The following is a 19,340-nucleotide window of genomic DNA, read 5'->3' on the forward strand; positions in this document are numbered from 1 at the left end:
CAATCATATGTCTCCAACTCTTAAACTCATATACGATAAGGTCAAATATACGATTGCTATTATACTCTGATTTCGTAGAATTCTGACACTTCACTTTTACTAAAAAAGTTCTCCACTGAAAAGGGGCCAAATTTGGCCAAATTTAGGGTAATAAAATAAAATGCTACGTATTTTTTACGTTTTACCTACAGAAAGGTAAATTTTAATATTTACTTTTTCATGTGACCTAATACAAACATAACAAATATTTCAATATGTCAATACTTTGTTTTATTCTTTTGCTGGCATCAGTGGCCTATTAATTCCACGTTTAGTAAAAAATAAAATATTATCTTTACTTGTGTGTTTTTTACTGTTTTTGACGAAAAAGGACGTAATTATCACTCGCCGTAAATCCACCTTTACTGCGGAGGACCTTACGTCTTAATAAAATGGATACATTCACTTACAAATAAAATGTATGCATAGACTAAGATGTTCACTCGTATTAAACTTGACTTTAACCACAAAATTGTCAATCAAATCATCAAGATCAACTTTTGAGAAGGATCTAAAACTTTTTGCTTGTTATTGTTGTACCATATTTAAATGATTTTTTACTCTAGGTGTATTCCTGGGGTGAAGGAGAAGATGGCAAATTGGGTCACGGGAACCGTTTAACTTTGGAATCTCCTCGACTAATAGAATCTCTAGCCGGCGAACGAGTCGTTAACATTGCGTGCGGATCCGCTCACAGCGCGTGTGTAACAGCACGAGGGCATTTGTATACATGGGGCATGGGAGAGTATGGAAGATTGGGACACGGGGAGGATAATACGCAGCTGTCACCTAAAATGGTAATAATTATTTTATGAATTTTGCCTTCAGAGTTCTGTTTTATTTATAATTATTTTTTATAGTTCTTTAGGCGTTTTGCCTGACCATACCTCTTAGATTTTTGACTTTTATACCCTTTGACTTTAACCGGCATGGTTTCCTACCAATTGTTTATATTTTATATAGGCTGCCTCTATTTCTTTAAAGTTTAGATTTCTATAAAATATTTATTGAATATTTAGGTGGAGGCGTTAGCTGGTTTTAGAGTGATCCAAGTGGCGTGTGGATCACGTGACGCACAAACGTTGGCGCTCACCGCGTGTGGAAAAGTATTCTCATGGGGTGATGGTGATTTTGGAAAATTAGGTAATAATAAATTATACATATATGTTTGTAGCAATTCTATTTAGATTCAGCATATATTGGCATTTGCAAGTATTTATGTTTACGATAAGTGCTATGTTTTATACTAATGAATATGACTTACAGGTGCAGTGTATAAAATTAATCAATCTATAAACACCGACTGATTTTTTAAATATTTTTTATACGTTCTCTCTATTCAGTAGCTCCTTATTCTCTATTATCTCCGTAGGTCATACAGTGTAAGATTCTTGTCTTATTCTACTTTAGTCTTTTAAAAGACATATACGAAATATATTTTGTGTAAAAAACCTGAATGCCTTCTAGGTCGTGGTGGCTCAGATGGTTGCGCTGTACCGATGAATGTTGAGAGATTAAATACACTAGATGTCGTTCAAGTGGAGTGTGGCGCTCAATTCAGCTTGGCGTTAACACGTGATGGAGAGGTGAGAAAATAACGAGATTTTTTTATTTGCCCTTTTGTGGCTAATGTTATTAATGATATAAGAAATGGGTTATTTGACATGGTCTGAAAAAGTTTTTCAGATTATCTACGTGGGTAACACTGAAAATGTTTAGAACTGGCCAGTGAAAAACTTTCCAAATGAAAACTTTTTTGAATTTCAATTTTAGAACTCTTTGGTAACCTAATATAGAATATTGCATTCATTTGACATAGTGACTAATGAATCTATACAAATTTCTAACTTTAATGCTTTTAGAAATTTGCTAGAAAAGTCAAATTTAACATTCATAACTTCGTACTATGCCATTAAACACTTAAAAAAACGGCTAGTTTTTACGTGTTAATTATCATAACTTGATTACATTTGGATTTGGAGTTTAATTATATAATTAAGTCATTATTACGATCAAAAAGGCAAATTATTTACAAGCATTTTGCGTCATCGTAAATTCGTCTAATGATGTAATATTTATACCGTTTTTGGAAGCAAAACATATAATTTATTAATTATATTTTTATAATAAATTGTCAATATGGAGTTCGCATATGCGTGCATCCCTCGATTAAATAGGTATTATCAATTTGTAGTTAACTTCGTAGTTCCTAGTAAATAACCAATGTTTTCATAAATAAAATAGGAAGAAATATAATTCTTTATTGATATTACATTTCTTTAGGTTTGGACATGGGGCAAAGGGGATTATTTCCGTTTGGGTCATGGATGTGATGCACACGTTCGTCGCCCAACGATAGTAGAGGCGTTACGAGGCAGACGGATCATACACGTAGCTGTTGGGGCGCTACATTGTCTGGCTGTTACTAGTGATAATCAGGTTAGAATATTTTTAACCAACTTTAACACTTCTGAAGGTCGTTCCAATTCAAATAGTCCAACAATTTGCTTCAACTACGAAATGGTCTTTATGTCCTTGAAATATCAAATAATATATTAGGTCCACATATGAAATTGGCGTATTTCGTACTGTCCACTTTAATCACGATGTTGTCCTCTTTGGTAAGGAATTCCAAATTCAAATTTGTACAGCTATTTACTCATGTATTTTTGCTTTGATGACCGTCATTCATTTGTTTTTTTCTGTTTTGCGTCACTCATTTTACAAAATGGAAAACTTAAAGTATCGCATTATTTACGAGTACGAGTTCCGCCGTGGCACTAGTGCTGCGGAAACGACTCGAAGGGTAACGGTCATGTTGCAAAAGAAAACACAGTTCGTTTTTGATTCCAACGTTTTCGTTCTGGAAATTTCGACCTGCAGAACAAGCCCCGTGGACTGCCTGAGACCCAAGTTGATAATGAAGTATTGAAGGCTATTGTGGAAGCGGATCCATCGCAAACCACGTCCAAGTTAGCTGCAGGCTGCGGTGTTAGTGATAAAACTGTTTTAATTCACTTGAAGCAAATTGGGAAGATTAAAAAGCTTGAAAGGTGGGTACCTCACGAATTGACTGCTGAAGCGAACCGGCAAGGCGCGTCGACCGGTGCGTCACATTACTGAACCGGCACAATAATGAAGGTATTTTAAACCGAATCATTACCTGTGATGAAAAATGGATTCTTTACGTTAATCGGAAGCGCTCAGCGCAATGGTTGGATCCTGGCCAGCCAGCCAAATCCTGCCCCAAGCGAAAATTAACCCCAAAAAAAGTTACTTGTAAGCGTTTGGTGGACTAGTACCGGTATTGTTCATTGCAGTTTACTCAAATCTGGCCAGACTATTACGGCTGATGTCTATTGTCAGCAATTGCAAACCATGATGGAAAAGCTAGCGGCTAAACAACCTAGGCTGGTCCATCGCTCCACGCCACTGCTACTTAAGGACAACGCTAGACCACACACAACAGACGGCTACCAAATTAGAAGAGCTTCAATTGGAATGCCTAAGACATCCCCGGAGCTTGATCCAACAGATTACCATTTTTTTCGAAATTTGGACAACTTCTTGCAAGGGAAAAAATGTAACTCTGTTGGGGCAGTCCAAATCGCCCTCACAGATTTTATTGATTCCCGTCCGACTGGTTTTTTTAGTAAAGGGTTCAATTAACTACCTATGAGTTGGCAAAAATATTTGACTTTTTGTTCCATACAACACGCCAATTTCATATATAAGGACCTAATATAAGGAGATACCATTCAAATAAACAAGTATTTTTATTTATGCTTTTCGAGTGCAGATTGGTATCCGGAGAAATAAAAGAAAAGCGTTTTTGTTAATAGTTCATTTAGATTTTTGGCATCCGTATAAAACTGTCAGTTATTAGATGTAGTTTGATTTTTTACAAATCAAATGTATTACTCAATAAATGATTATTTACGTGAAACACTGTAGTTATATAAGTTTAATAACATTTGATATGATGTACGATACAAATAATATAAGAATTTACCAATTTTAATATGACTAATAATGTAAAATGTAAAACTCCTTCAAAGACAAATTTGCGCGCCATTGTATGGCAGAATATGCGGAATTACTATTGTACCATATTCTTGCAATAAATTATTATCTCTAGTTATTGATGAAGTTATGCTTTTTTTTATTACTTTCTTAAAGGGATTTATGCTGTATTACAGGTATGGGCGTGGGGCGACAACGATCACGGTCAACAAGGTAACGGTACAACGTGTGTGAACCGTCGACCGGCTTTAGTAGCGGGGGTTGAAGGTGTTCAGAGGGCAGCTGCTGGCTCCTCGCATTCCGCCGCTTGGGCGATTCGTCCTCCCTTACAAGCAGATGTTACTACACCCCATGTTGCTCCATTGCCGTTCCCATCTTTGAAAGATCCACTTGGAGCTCATAGCCTTGGTAACCACGAATGAATATATATATGATTTTACTAGGGTACCCTATTTCACAAAGTCAAGTAATAGCGAAAAAATATTTGTATAGAAAACTTGGGAAAATATCCAAAAATCTTTCGTTGTATTATTATTTTTTGTATACAATCTCTAATATGCGTAAAATCAATTTACCCATGGCTTATGTATACAATAAGATAGTACGTGTATCTACGTTTTGTTCATTATGTATCTAATAATCTTTTAGAAGCGATTTCATGATTGTTTACGTATATGGAACTTTTTTAAAAATATGTACGCGTTTGTAACTAAACTTTTCATGTAAAATTATAAAATATAAATTAATACTTGTGAGGTCAATGCTCCAGTTATAAACCCTCCAAGTTATAGTCCTCCGGGTTCATCGACCTATACATGTTTATATTCCCAGGGCTTTACGCTGAAGAAAATAACATAGAAGAATCACAAAGTGCGCGACCATCCCTCGCAGCTGCGGCATTGACCTTGGAGCCACCAGTTGCTGTTCAACATGCATTATCTCTCATACTATTGGCTTTACACATCACACAGGTACAATAATCAATGTGTATCAAAATATATAAAAAAAACAGTTTAAAATGTCAATCCACCAGAAAATCCAAAGCTTTGACTTATATATTCTATATACATACGTAATAACTTCAAACATCTAACAGTAAATATACTTATATAGATAAGAATCGCCACAATCCGTAACAAAGAAATATGTATATGACGATCAAGAAATTGTGATACTTTATACAAAAAATAACGGAGTCTGTTATTTATTAAAGTAAGGTGTCATTTTGCTGGTTTGCTGGACTCATACTTTACTCGTCATGATTCGAGCTAAGACAAATTTGTTTATAGGCACGCTGTCTGCTTGTCGAAGCATTGAGGGCACACGAAGTATGCCCAAGTGCTCCGGCAGTGGGTTTGGACACTGAAGAAGATGACACAGAAGCTGATGCTCGTACTGGTGGAGGAGAAGCACCTGCTGATAGAGCAACGTTACCGGTGATATGTTATTTCAGAAACTGATAAAAATACACTAAAAATTATCGAGCTTTAATCTTGTTATCCTACCCGTAGGTCCTCACGACATTTAGAAGGACACAACTTTTCCTTTTAACTTTTTAAGGTCACATACAGCTAAAAGACAGAACTTGCTTTTTGTACAAATAACCTATCGCTAGTGCTACTGCACTTGTGTGTACTTACTATTAATCCAGTAGCACTACATCCTCCCAAAATATATATTTTGATCCTTATAGGCAAATTCCCATAGGTGTTAAGTTTCTTGTTTTGGTCACACATTGTCTATTTTTTGGTCTAACCGCATAGTTATAGGGCAACGGCTATAGCGAACATATTAAAAATCCATGTGTGCACAGTTGAAGTGTTAACCCTCGTCTTTAGGGTTGAGATTCGCGCACCTAGCCACTGGATATTGCGCTTTAATTTGCTTACATTGTCTTTTTTTTAAACTTCGCCATTACCCAAAATCTCAATATACTTTGATAATACAATTTTTTTGCATTATTTTCTTGTTCTTATAGCATTTTTTTATTCCACAGAGTGGAGCAAGCACTCCTTTGAGTGGGTCGATATCGTCCCGGCATTCGGCTGTGATGTCATCTAGCGCTGTTTCCGTTGCAGCAGCTACGATGACAGTTCAACAATCTGAAGCACCCAAGGTTAATATTTTGAAACTAATTGATACTTTAACAGTTGTAGCTTTCCCATTGTAGAAAAATATAGGAAGCATTAGCTCGCTATGTTCACTCTTACTAACCTATAGTATTGGGCTGGCCGAGGTTCTGTAGTGCGTCAGATATGTTTACCGAACTGTTGGGTTTAATGCCATCTTTCGAAAAATAGTGGCATACTTGCTTCGTGTTACACATTGCTATTATATCTTAAATGTGCTGTTCAAAGAACATGTAAATCTTAAAACTTTGGTATGCTGTCTATGTATAGGAGATTTTTCTTCTTTTTTTTGTTGGCTAACCAATATAACCATAGCACCTACAACTACATATGAATATAATCGAAAATAAATAAGTTATATTATATTTGTTTAGGTGGAATTGGATGACTTCACCTCACAACTTGGCGAATCCGATGCGAGGGCTTTAGTGGATCTTTTGAAATTGGCTGCAGCTGGACGGATCCCCGAGGCTAATAATGCTGTTAAAGTTATTACTGACGTTCTTATGGGTATGTATTCCTAACTATATTAGTTTTCGTTGTATTTATATAGACGGTATTGTTAGAGTTTTTAATCTTAATAATAAAAACTATTTTGCTAATTTTCATAGGTGGACTATTGTAAATGTCATGATTTACATTAAGGACAAACAGTGTTTTTAACCCTAAGATCGCTTCTATCATATAGTTACAATCAAAAAAAAGTCACATAGGCTTATACATCATCGCTTATTTACAAATTGTATTTGTTTATTTTATCCATATTACATTAAATGTTGCCTGTTTTCTATATAAAATCCGACTTCGTTTCGTTTAAAAATGATTAACATTATATAGTATCTGCTAGGATACCAATAGTTTTAGATATGTTATGTATTAGCAAAAACATTCAATCAAATTATATACCGAATACATTGATTTAAAGATAAAATGTAAAGGGGTTTGAGCGTCCACGTATACTTTTCCTTCTGTAAAATATGTATCAACCTCTCATGTCATCTATATGTCTTTATTCGTGGTTGTTATTCTAGCTTTGTGCGCCAGATCTGCGAGCATAGCAGATATGGTAGTGGAAGTGTGTGTGTGTGAGCTCGAAGAAGCTGCAGCGGGAGGCGGCCGCGCACCTCCCTTGCCCGTTACCGTTGATAGCCCGCACCCCTACGCCGATGATACTGATATATCAGGTATGCATAAATTTCTATTCTCAAACAGAATGCAGTATGTTAGTGACAAGAAATCTGTGCCACAGGGTATGAAATTAAGGTATAATGTGAGAATATCCTGAACCAAATTGTAAAAATAAATATTGTTTATTTTATAACGCAGTTCGGCGCTTACTTTCTTTTATAAAATGCATACGTCATTGTAGAATCTGAATAAGATCGTAACATATTCGTTCTCGAATCTAAGTATATATTGTGCTTTACAGGCGTAGTTAAAATCCCCGGAGCCTCTTCTCTCAGAGTTTCCTTCGAACAAGGTTGTTCTACGGAGCGACGAAACGATCCCCTTACAATATCTGATGCAGCTGGGCGAGTTTTGGCTACGAGATCTGGAAGGGAACCCACTGATTGGGCACAGGAAGTTATTATCAATGGTATAGTGAAATATTGTTCTAAACTGCGTTAAAAAATTATTAGCTAATCTAACTTTAAGTGAGAGCGATATTGTTAGTTGTTAGTGTGGCACAGAGCATTACAGTTAAGGTGTAAACATAGACGTTTAATATTTTATAAATACCTGCAATTTAAACAAAGTTTAAATTTAATAATAACAATATTGTCCAGTAAGTCCATGCATAGATTAGATAGTTCTATGATACAAATTACATTAAAACATTTATAAAGTAAAAAAAAAATTAACCGGATTAAAGTTATTTGTATAATAAACTTATAATTATTTTACATAATTTTAAATTTAATTTTTCCGACGTTTCTTTGTTTTCTTTCAATGTGTAAAAGCTATGTTAACCAAAGACAATACTATTTATAAAGTATTTATATGTAGGTGATGAATTACGCTGGAGGTTTACAAGCGACGGTTCAGTTAATGGTTGGGGCTGGCGCTTTACTGTACACCCGATTTTACCAACACACACTCCTTCTGTAAGTATCGTAATCAAATATAAACCATAAAATCTACCTTAATTGGACAGGACTATAATTTCAATTTAACCGCCTCCATAAAATATATGTCGCACAGGGCGACATAATTCCATATTATTTTCTTCAAAGTTATGTTAATTTCTATGTATAGGAAAGCGGGACAGACCGATACGTTTTGTCGTGTCCATCAGTGGAGCTAGCTTGGCGTCTGTTAGATGGTCCTTTACTAACCGCTATTTCTAACGACCACCAACTCGCCCCAAGATTGGCACAAGCGCTTGCCATCTGTGCACAAATGCCTACTTTATGTGAGTAACTGGAATATACTTTTGATTCAATTATCCTTTTACCAATAGAAATTAGTTTTATTCAATTGACAGCAGTATATATAGTAAAGTATAGATATTAATAAATGTTTTTAATAATAATAATCAATGGCGCTACAACCTTTTTAGGTCTGGGCCTCCGATTTCTGTATCTGTTTCATGATCGTTTGTGAATTGAATAGGCAAGTAGGTGATCAGCCTTCTGTGCCTGCCACACGCCGTCGACTTTTTGGGTCTAAGGCAAGCCGGTTTCCTCACGATGTTTTCCTTCACCGTTCGAGCTAATGTTAAAATAAATGTTTTTATCAATGGTTTTTATGAGCACTACGTTTTCCATTCATATTATTTTGCTACTTATGAGTTAATATTTTTTTAATGAATTTTTTTTCTATATATCCTAACCTGAATATCTAAATATTATTCTTCCATAATTGTTGAAAGAAATCTAAATCTGTATTTGTTGGCATTTGTAGCGTGGCGTGCACGCGTTTGGTGCGTACGTCGTTTACGAGGGGTCGTATGTGGAGGGGAGGGAGAGCCGACAGCCGGTACTCCTCCAGCCCTACAACATTTACTGCAGCTGTTACAAGCTCAGTATGAACACGAAGAACCGGCGCTAAGGACTGGCACACATCTTATGCACACACACTATTTGAAGGTACAACTATAAGTAATACGTAATATATATTTGTTTATAAATATTTATTTTATATAAGCGATTACATTTTAATAATTGTATGTTGACAAAAGAGGATAACCCTTTATATAATAGATTGACTAGTATATGATTATGTTGGAATTGGATAATATTAAAGTACCTACACGGGCTTTTAAATATTTTGTATATTATACAACAAGCACAAGCTAAAATAACTGTTATATGTCGATAATCCTTTAATTTACCTTTAAACCATTTAGTGGTATATTCTATGTAGATCCAGGAATATTCCAACTTCGGGAACGGTCCTAAATTTCAACAATCCTCATCTCAATAAAAAAAAACTAATAAATTTTAGGAACTGGCGTGGCTAGCGTGCGGTCTACGTGTAGACACTCGAGTATGCAATGGTACAGATGCGGCCCGATGGGCGTGGTTTAAGCGGTACTGTTTATGTGTACGCACTGCGGACGCATTATTACGTCGGGCGTCCCTACCTCCACCATTTCTTACGGATGTACGCAAAAGACTGGCTGATCTAGGTGTATATACAGAAGAAGGCTCCAGTGATAGCGCTTGGGAGGATAATGCGAAGTTTACGAGGCAACACGACGAGCAGTTACTGCATTGGGTCAATAAGTAAGTTGAAAAATATTTCTTTTCCACACCCTTGAACAAATATTCATATTTATAAGATACTTACGATACGAAGGGAATGATTTGATAGGTTTTTATTTTGTTTGATCCTTCTTCGCTTTACAGTCTTCAATAGACAACCACGATTGGCAAACCGGTGAACATATATTAAAGCATTTATCTATATTTTGCAGACGTCCTGAAGACTGGACCGGTTGGTGGAACGGTGGTTCTCGAGGTTGTGCGGTGTACGGATGGGGTCATAATCATCGGGGGCAGTTGGGAGGGGTCGAAGGAGCTAAGGTCCGATCGCCGACGCCCTGCCACGCCCTTGCCAGCCTCAATCCAATGCAATTAGTGGGTGGGGAACAAACTTTGTTCGCGGTGACTCCAGATGGGAAGGTGTATGCTACTGGTATGTTTACGGAACATTGCTTATAAAATTTAGACATCTCCCAACCAAGCTTTTCTTGTTTACTAAAGCATTAAACAGAAAAGGTAAATAAAAATAATAATATCTTACGTATGAGGTTAAACTATAAAGTAATTTTTATTTCCTGTTTAGCCAGATCAATTTGTACTAGTTATTAATAATACGGATACAGTTTTGTACAAAAATTTTGTTCGCGTCGCTTTTCCAAATAAGAGAGAAATTATATTTAATGAGAACATTAGCAATTAGTTTTAAACATATATTTTCATAATAATGTACTTTTAATTATATAATTTTAAAGAGACTACTTTTTCTAGGATACGGCGCAGGAGGACGATTAGGCATTGGAGGCATAGATTCCGTGTCACAACCTACATTACTTGCATCTCTTCAACACGTGTTTATTACCAAAGTAAGTATTCTTATTTCGAGGTCGTTCTCGACCCTAAGATTTCTGGAGAATACAAAATACTGTTTAGGGTTACTTTCAAGAAAGCCAGAAGCAAATAGTACTATTTTGGTAAAACACAAGTTAATTTAGACACTAGTTTAACTCAGAAATGCGAGCACTTTCGAGTGCCTTGTTGCTAACGAAGTCCGCTAGACAAATCTAACGTTTTTTTTAATTTATCAATATTAATCAAAGGTGGCCTGCAATTCGGGCGGTAAACATTGCCTAGCTCTTTCGTCCGATGGTGATGTGTACAGTTGGGGTGAAGGCGAAGACGGAAAACTTGGCCATGGAAACAGAGTGTAAGCGATTTCTAATAATTATGAATACTCATTTGCTTCTAATAGAAACTTTATTTGTTTGTATCAGTAACACAATTAATTTTAAATTTACTTTCCGTTTGTCTCGCTAAAACTTGAGAATGGCTGGACAGATTTGGCTTATTGTGATCTTGAAATATTTGTGGAAGTTCAGGAAACGTTTAAACGGTATATGATAACTGTCGATCGAAATATGTATAAAAAAAACAGGCATAAATAATTTAATTTTCCAATACGGTTCGTTTCTGATGTCTTTGTTTTTTTTTAGAAATATAAATCTTCTGTGTTTGTATTTAAATTCCTAAACGGCTGGACCGATTTTCATGAGTGATTAAGTTGGTTCAGTTTTTTTTTAAAGTTTCAAATTCACTCTAATATAACTATTTCTGTCGGGCCCTTTAGTGTTTATTTTAAATGCGTTATTGATGAAATTCAAATCTTTTTCAAGATTTTATCGAAAGCGCTGTATATATTATAAAAAATCTTTGGTTTTTAAAAATGCCTTAGATTAAAATGTATAACTGTCACAACTTTAATGTGTCACATTGTTAAAATATACAGGAAAATTCATATGCGTGAAATTTTTTTCTCTTCGTAAACTTAATTTTACACATTGTTAATGGTTTGTTCCAATCGATACCAATACCTTTTTCAATACAAGAATTAAATAGTGTATTTATTTGTCTTTCTGTTATATACATCTGTTATGTAAAACAACTTAGATTTTTTTGACTTCTCATTATCAATTGGTTGTTAGAAATTGAACAGTTGCAATAAAAAATAAATTCTAATTCTAGAAGCTACGATCGCCCCAAATTAATAACGGCCCTCTCTGGTTTGGAAGTAGTGGCTATAGCATGCGGAGGTGCACATTCCGCCTGCCTCACGGCACGGGGACGAATTTACACCTGGGGCAAGGGACGCTACGGCCGATTAGGGCATGGGGACTCGGAAGATCAACTCGTGCCAAAAATGGTAAAGATTTCACTAAAAATGTTACTTCTTTACACTATCTTCAAGAAAAAAAATTAGTAATAATTTTGGATCTTATTCGTGACTGTCATACTTTTGTTAAATACAATTCATTTCAACATTCATGCATGCCCATTCATTGTAACTAGGGATCTATATTCTTTGTTAATTTTGACAACCCTGCTGTGTTGACTTAGTAATTTGATTTTAAAATACATTTTAATTATTGTCAATTTTTCAATGAAGAATATATTTTAGACCCATAATTATAGGTTTCTATTGTATTCAACATAACATATAATTAGTTATTTAAATACCATTAAAGAAGAATTATTATATATTTATTACTGGTTTATTTGTGTTACTCAACATAGCACTCCCTTAGCAACTTTTTGTAGATGTGCAGATTAAATAACACGTAATTTAATTTGTCTTTTGTTAACATAGCTTTTACACATTAAGAAAACACTTTTTATACGGATTGAAACTATGTATTATTATTATAAACTTATAATTATTTACATAATTTTAAATAGTTTATGTAAATATAACATAGTATATAAGTTTATAATAATAATACATAGCTTCAATCCGTTTAAAAAGTGTTTTCTTATCCTAATTTAATTGTTAAATTTTTTTAATTGAAAAACCGGATGATGAAGGTTATTTGGTGCGCCACTAAGCAGAAATATGGCTTTTATTAGGAAGGATGCCAGAGTAAAGTTTTCCATTATCTTAACTTTATTAGATAATTTTTTTATTGTTATTGAAATATTTACACAGGTCGAAGCGCTAGTAAATTATCGCGTAGTAGACGTAGCTTGTGGATCGGGTGACGCACAAACTCTTTGTATTACGGACGACGATAATGTCTGGTCTTGGGGAGACGGAGACTACGGAAAACTTGGTAAGTTTTTTTATTTTTTTTAAATTTAAAAACTTATTATAATTACTAATGTAGGTCGCAACAATTATAAAATGAACGGGGTTATTGGTGATTGCACGTATTTCCCTTAGGAGGTGATGATATATTTGCGAGTTTTTTTTTTAAATTAATATTGTATGTTTAATTTTTGACTTATTTTTAAAAATGCTAATAACACATAATCAGTCAAAAATGGTTCACTTTTGCATGTGAGGTAATACTGATAAAACTCATAATTAATATCACAAATAGTACTCCTATCGCCTCTTAACGGGAATGCGTCAAATCACCAATATATTTTTGAATACAGGTTGTATACAAAAAATACATACGCATGAGACATTAACACAAATTGTTTATCTATTTTACTATCAGCTATTGTTTTGTACCTATTTTATGAAGCCCAAACTCCTAATAAAATTTTAGTTGCTTATTTTAGATTACTTTTTTTTTAATTCGTAGGTCAACGATTAATAAAGTTACGTCGTACTTCAACTAAAAAAAATCAATGGCGCTACAACCTTTTTAGGTCTGGGCTTCAGATTTCTGTATCTGTTTCATGATCATTTGTGAATTGAATAGGCAAATAGGTGATCAGCCTTCTGTGCCTGACGCACGCCGTCGACTTTTTGGGTCTAAGACAAGTTGGTTTCCTCACGATGTTTTCCTTCACCGTTCGAGCTCATGTTAAATGCGCACATAGAAAGTATATTCTAAAGCCGGAGATCGAACCTACGACCTCAGGGATGAGCGCCGCACGCTGAAGCCACTAGGCCAACACTCAATTTTTCAGTCTTTTGATTGTTTCAAATCCGAAGACACGAAAGCGACAGCTTGTTATTTATAAAACAATATTATTATTAATTTTATTAATCAATTATTTATCATAATTTTAGGTCGTGGTGGGTCAGAGGGCTGTAAATTACCGATGCGCATAGATTGCCTAAAAGGCCTACGAGTGATCAAAGTTGAGTGTGGCTCGCAATTCTCAGTTGCGCTTTGTCAGTGTGGTAGCGTCTATACTTGGTAAGCATATATTTTATATACGACTAATGATTGCTAACAATATGTATAGAACATTGTAATTTAAAATAAAATGTTGAATCAATAACTTGACCATATCATACGTCATCTAATCTAAGCATCATATTTTTTGGACCATAAATGCTTCAAAGACTTATTGATGGAATTGAATATTTTTTATACAATATCATAATAATAAATAAGCAAGTGGCGTTACACTTAAATTTATAGTTATTAGTTTTCTTATGATTATTAGTTTTCGCCACGATGTTTGCCTTTTAAGAAAATTTCATTATTGCACAGCCGTGATTCAAACGAACGATCTCAAATGTTTGAGAAATATGATATTAAAAAATATATTAATTTAAAATTGTTTTCGCCATTTTATAAATTATATGAAATCGATGTCATTGTATCAAATAAAATTTGTTTAATCTTTAATCACGAAGATTTCGCTTTAGTGGGCTTTTTCGTCTTGATCAATATTATGTTGATCCTCTTACAAATATATTTCCAGGGGTAAAGGCGACTACCACAGACTAGGGCACGGCAGCTACGATCACGTAAGACGACCGATGCGCGTTACGGGAATGCAGGGGAAAATGATCGTGTCTATAGCCACCGGTATTTACATATATTCATAATTAAGTTTAATTCATAAAAATAATATAGAGTCACAAATGAAGTTTAGCCATAATTGTTTGTATTTTTCACGTTTTGCGTATCTTTGATTCTTTCTAGAGATGAAATTATCCGAGTTTAAGTAAAACTTTATTTAAATGAGAGATAATTTAGCTATTTACACTATCTTAGTTGCCTTTAGTGAAATTAAAGGTAATTTATAACATTAGGTTTGGGTTCGTTTAAAAAATGTGTCGATTTGAAAGTCTATATGTCGAATTAATAAAATTATAAATCGACGCAACATTATCCTATATCAAGACTTTTCATTTAAAATATTATAAATAAAATGTGATTTAATTTTTTAATAATTATTAAAAATACTCGGGATAACTTGCAGGAAGTTTGCACTGCGTAGCTTGTACGGATACAGGCGAAGTCTATACTTGGGGAGATAACGACGAAGGACAATTGGGAGATGGCACGACCGTTGCTGCACAAAGACCAAGGCTTTTGGCTGCTATGCAGGTTCATATGATTTTAAATATGTATATTACTATTTTTATTTTACATAACGCCTATGTAATCGTTAAAACTGCGTTAAATTTTTACATAAGTAAATATTCAATGCCTTAAAATAATATTTTATGTATAACGTTTCAATTATTTTTAGCAGATTTTTTGTACTTCAAGACAGCGCCAACGGTTGGATTCCCTAGCTACTATTTGATTATGATACGTAAAATCTAATACATACATATATAATAAATATAATATTTAGGAAAAATCTCGTTAAATTGCTATTACAAACCACAACTGCCACATTTTTTTAATACTATCGATATCTTATGATTGTTAATTAATATATGAAACAGGGTAAGCGTATAACCAAAGTGGCATGCGGTAGTGCTCATACAGTGGCATTGTGCATTGAAGCGCCACGAGCGCCTCGTGCTCCGCCCTCGCCACCTTTGGAGTGCCATTTACTGAGAGACATGTCGCCACAACGCATGTGTCATAGATTGGTAAGGATTTTATGTATTATCCTTTGCTACATTACTTTCATTGTTGTAACCCACTTTTTTCAAGTATATATATTTATTAGAAAATTTAAAAAAAACACTTTGACTCAAAAAACATTACATTTTGTACTTACATTCTAAAGGTTGTAAACATACAATAGGCAACGAAACGTTGAGATACAATATTCATTTTGGTTGACCTTAAACATAATATACTTCTATGAGCACTTGCGTTTAACCTAGCCCTAGCCTGTATCTTAAACGCTAGTTCCTTCCAGTGTCAATAAGAAATTGGTTAAGTTGTTTGTTATTAGGTGTTTATTAATTTTATTGTTTATTAAACTAAATGAGGGTAAAATCTATTTAAGTGGTTGCCATCGGTTAGACCGTAGTGAACTTCGATAAAGATTATAAGATTAGAAGTAGTTTAAGTTGTTGCTTCATTCAATATGTACGGAGAATAAATTTTAAAAGTGTATTTGATTGATCAATTTACGATTATGATTGATAAAACGCCCTTTCCTAGGTATTACTTCACCAGTTCTCTGAGCTCGTTTGTCCAAACTTGCCGCTGCTCATACTGGATGGACCGTTTGATCAACTGCGAACTATGCTGTTTTATAGCGTTAAAGAAGCTGCTTTTAGAAAGGTATGTAGTCTCGTTATGGTAATTTTTAATGTATCTATAGACGCATAAAAAAACAATGTTGAAGATTTAAGCGAAAATGCAGAGTGAACCCTATAACTATTATATATTATGTGATTGTTCCTCTTTATTACCATACTATGTCTTAGACAAACTTTAAAAATAGTACCTATATTGCAGACATGTTTTTTCTATCAAATTTTTTCTTTTAGTCTCGTTAGATGAGCTTTTATTTTAAAGCCCTTCAAAATAAATAGTTATATTTTAAAAGAAATCTTCTTCATATCAATCTTTTTTACCGTATAATTAATACGAATTACACATATATAGACATTTCCGTTGGTGGAAGGCCGGGGTTCATGCTTTAAGAGTCATTCTTAACACTCCCACTCGAATAAAATAAATATACCTTTTAGGCCATAATGACAACAATGGTGCGTGAACGGCAACACGGTCCCGTAGTAGAGTTATCCCGAGTAGCGGCAAGGCGTGCGAGACGTGGTGGGTCGGGACTAGCTGGGCCGGCGGGAATGAGGTCTGTCTTTGGACAAATGGTGGCAAGATTGCCAGCGTTGACTCAGGATGCATTGGCATTGCCACATCGCGTTTGGAAGGTCAAATTTGTAGGTGAGTTTTGCAAATGATATTCACTCTATATTATTATACCTTTTTAGTTAATTTATAAGATTAATTTTAATTATTTTTATTAATAAAAGCAGGTTTCGTGTGAGTTTTTTACTCAAAAAAGTAGCAAATAAAGTAGAAAATAAAATAATAAACGGAATAAAAAATAAAATTATGTTCATTCACTTGATCGTCATTTAGCACCCTGTTTATTATAATTAGGCAACGTTCTTTGATGTCTTAATTATTTGAAGTTTAAACGCTCTTGCTTAGTTACATACATACATGTGTATTAAAACAATATTTTTTATTAAGGTGAAAGTGTAGACGACTGTGGCGGTGGTTACAGTGAGAGTATTGCAGAAATGTGTGAAGAGTTGCAAAATGGCTCGTTACCGCTACTCATGGCCACGCCCAATGGTCGCGGCGACGCTGGCGCATCTAGAGACGCCTTTTTGCTTAACCCCATAGCGAATACGCCATTACACCTTAATTGTTTTAGATTTTTGGGTAAGATTCATAAAGTTATATTTCTGTATGTATTATTTTCTTAGGATTAAAAGCTATTAAGAGCTAACAAGTGTTAACAGTTCTTTGATGTAAGATTATCTAGACTAATTATTACATTTAATTTAATTCAAACTACGTTATATTAATATTGGGTAAGTTAAAAAAAATCCGTCTAATTCATTTAAATATAGTATCTATGTATTTTACATATATTAAAAAAATAGATTTTAATAACAACAAATTATAAAAGTTTTAAGATTTTCTATACTTTGGTTTAGGTGTTTTAATGGGTATCGCTATCCGTACTGGCTCTCCGTTGTCCCTTTCACTGGCGGAAGGCGTGTGGCGACAACTTGCCGGTCAGCCCTTACGTCCACAAGACTTAGCTGAAGTTGATAAGGACTTCCTACCAGCACTTCTGTGTATACGGGATATGACACCTAATAATAAGGTGAGTTATATGAAAACATGTGAAATAATAGGGACATTTAAGTCAATTATCTTTTTAAAATATAATATATTCTGTATGAGCTGAATATATTATATTTTTAATATATCTATTGGTTCGGAAATACTTCAGATGCCCACTGAAATATTTCCGAACCAATTTGACTTAGGGTCGTTCAAGAAAAGAGCGTACCAATTCTTGAAAGGCCGGCTACGCACTTGCGAGCCTTCAGGCAATGTGAGTGTCCATATGCGGCTGTATCGCTTAACATTAGGTGAGCCTCTTGCCCGTTTGCCTCCTATTACATTAAAAAAATGACACAATTAAAGCCATAATTTATGAATCTACAAAACTTAGAAAAGATCCCAGAGTCGATGACGTCATTAAAGCTAGTATCGTTGCGATGAGAAATGAAAATCATTTCCTTGTAAGCAAGGTGCAAAAGAAATCATTCAACCGCAAGTTTAAGATACAACAATCTTTAAAGATATAACAAAAACTTTATTAATCTTATAATCTATTAGTCTTTAAGTGCCTGATGCCTTTATAATCCTTAGTTATAAAAAAGTAGCAACATTTAATATTAAATTCTATAACTCGTTACCAGGAGCTTCAAAACTTGGAGCTGCCATTCTCCATACCGTCAGCAGCAGGTCATGAAGTACCACTGTCGACCCGACACAAACGCGTCACGCCACACAATAAGGATGAATACGTGCAACTGGCATTACATTACAGGTAAATGAATTTCTATAATGTGGTGTTTTAAGGAACTAATGTTGTTCAAGTATGTAACAAGTATTCAAGATAATATAAATAATAGATATTTTCTGAATATTTGTGTAAGCTTTTGTATTTGTAATTTACAAAAGATGAGAATTTTATGTCAACTTTAAGATTGGTTGGATACATAAATTATTTAATTAGGTATATCTTTTACAGGCCTTAATTTTTTTCCGTAATAGACAAGTAGGTGTCAGTAAGTACCTGACAAAAGCCGTCACTATTTTGGTCTAAACGAACGAAACGTCTAGAATAAATAATATAGGTTATATGAATATATTCCTTTTGAATCACGTAGTTCCCTATATCTGTTCAAAATAGTTTGCTAAACATTATTATATTTATAGACTTCACGAATTCGACGAGCAAGTACGCGCAGTCCGTGATGGTATATCCCGCGTAGTGCCAGCACCCTTATTGGCTTTATTCACCGCTAACGAACTTGAGACGTTGGTTTGCGGCTCACCTGATATACCCGTGCACGCACTACGGGCCTCTGCTACGTATAAAGGTATAGTTTTAGAAGATTTGCTGTAAGCGATGTAAAAAACGTAAATTCACACGCATTCTTTTGTCTTTTAAATCGAATTAGTTTTATAGAATTTCGTTTGAACCTTTCGTAGTTATGGATGGAATAAAAAAATAA

General features: G+C 34.4%; 1 protein-coding gene across 3 annotated transcripts in view; it reads left to right on the forward strand.

The window, feature by feature from the left end:
- Positions 1-19,340, forward strand: part of LOC123707649 (probable E3 ubiquitin-protein ligase HERC2) — a 54,565-nt gene that overhangs the window by 32,241 nt on the left and 2,984 nt on the right. For all 3 annotated transcript variants that reach the window (XM_045657901.1, XM_045657902.1, XM_045657903.1), the window contains exons 57-86: positions 606-836; positions 1,059-1,182; positions 1,507-1,625; positions 2,323-2,478; positions 4,239-4,470; positions 4,894-5,033; positions 5,352-5,498; positions 6,059-6,178; positions 6,566-6,701; positions 7,223-7,375; positions 7,621-7,788; positions 8,199-8,296; positions 8,448-8,604; positions 9,096-9,280; positions 9,639-9,919; positions 10,111-10,331; positions 10,667-10,761; positions 10,996-11,102; positions 11,918-12,095; positions 12,876-12,999; positions 13,914-14,043; positions 14,558-14,664; positions 15,062-15,189; positions 15,537-15,686; positions 16,210-16,332; positions 16,746-16,956; positions 17,269-17,463; positions 17,742-17,914; positions 18,519-18,649; positions 19,042-19,205. In XM_045657901.1, coding sequence (XP_045513857.1) covers positions 606-836; positions 1,059-1,182; positions 1,507-1,625; positions 2,323-2,478; positions 4,239-4,470; positions 4,894-5,033; positions 5,352-5,498; positions 6,059-6,178; positions 6,566-6,701; positions 7,223-7,375; positions 7,621-7,788; positions 8,199-8,296; positions 8,448-8,604; positions 9,096-9,280; positions 9,639-9,919; positions 10,111-10,331; positions 10,667-10,761; positions 10,996-11,102; positions 11,918-12,095; positions 12,876-12,999; positions 13,914-14,043; positions 14,558-14,664; positions 15,062-15,189; positions 15,537-15,686; positions 16,210-16,332; positions 16,746-16,956; positions 17,269-17,463; positions 17,742-17,914; positions 18,519-18,649; positions 19,042-19,205 — 4,684 coding nt within the window. The remainder of the gene's footprint in view (positions 1-605; positions 837-1,058; positions 1,183-1,506; positions 1,626-2,322; positions 2,479-4,238; positions 4,471-4,893; positions 5,034-5,351; positions 5,499-6,058; positions 6,179-6,565; positions 6,702-7,222; positions 7,376-7,620; positions 7,789-8,198; positions 8,297-8,447; positions 8,605-9,095; positions 9,281-9,638; positions 9,920-10,110; positions 10,332-10,666; positions 10,762-10,995; positions 11,103-11,917; positions 12,096-12,875; positions 13,000-13,913; positions 14,044-14,557; positions 14,665-15,061; positions 15,190-15,536; positions 15,687-16,209; positions 16,333-16,745; positions 16,957-17,268; positions 17,464-17,741; positions 17,915-18,518; positions 18,650-19,041; positions 19,206-19,340) is intronic.

The sequence above is a fragment of the Pieris brassicae genome, chromosome 3 (genome assembly GCF_905147105.1).
Source record: "Pieris brassicae chromosome 3, ilPieBrab1.1, whole genome shotgun sequence".
NCBI classification, from domain to species: Eukaryota; Metazoa; Arthropoda; class Insecta; order Lepidoptera; family Pieridae; genus Pieris; species Pieris brassicae.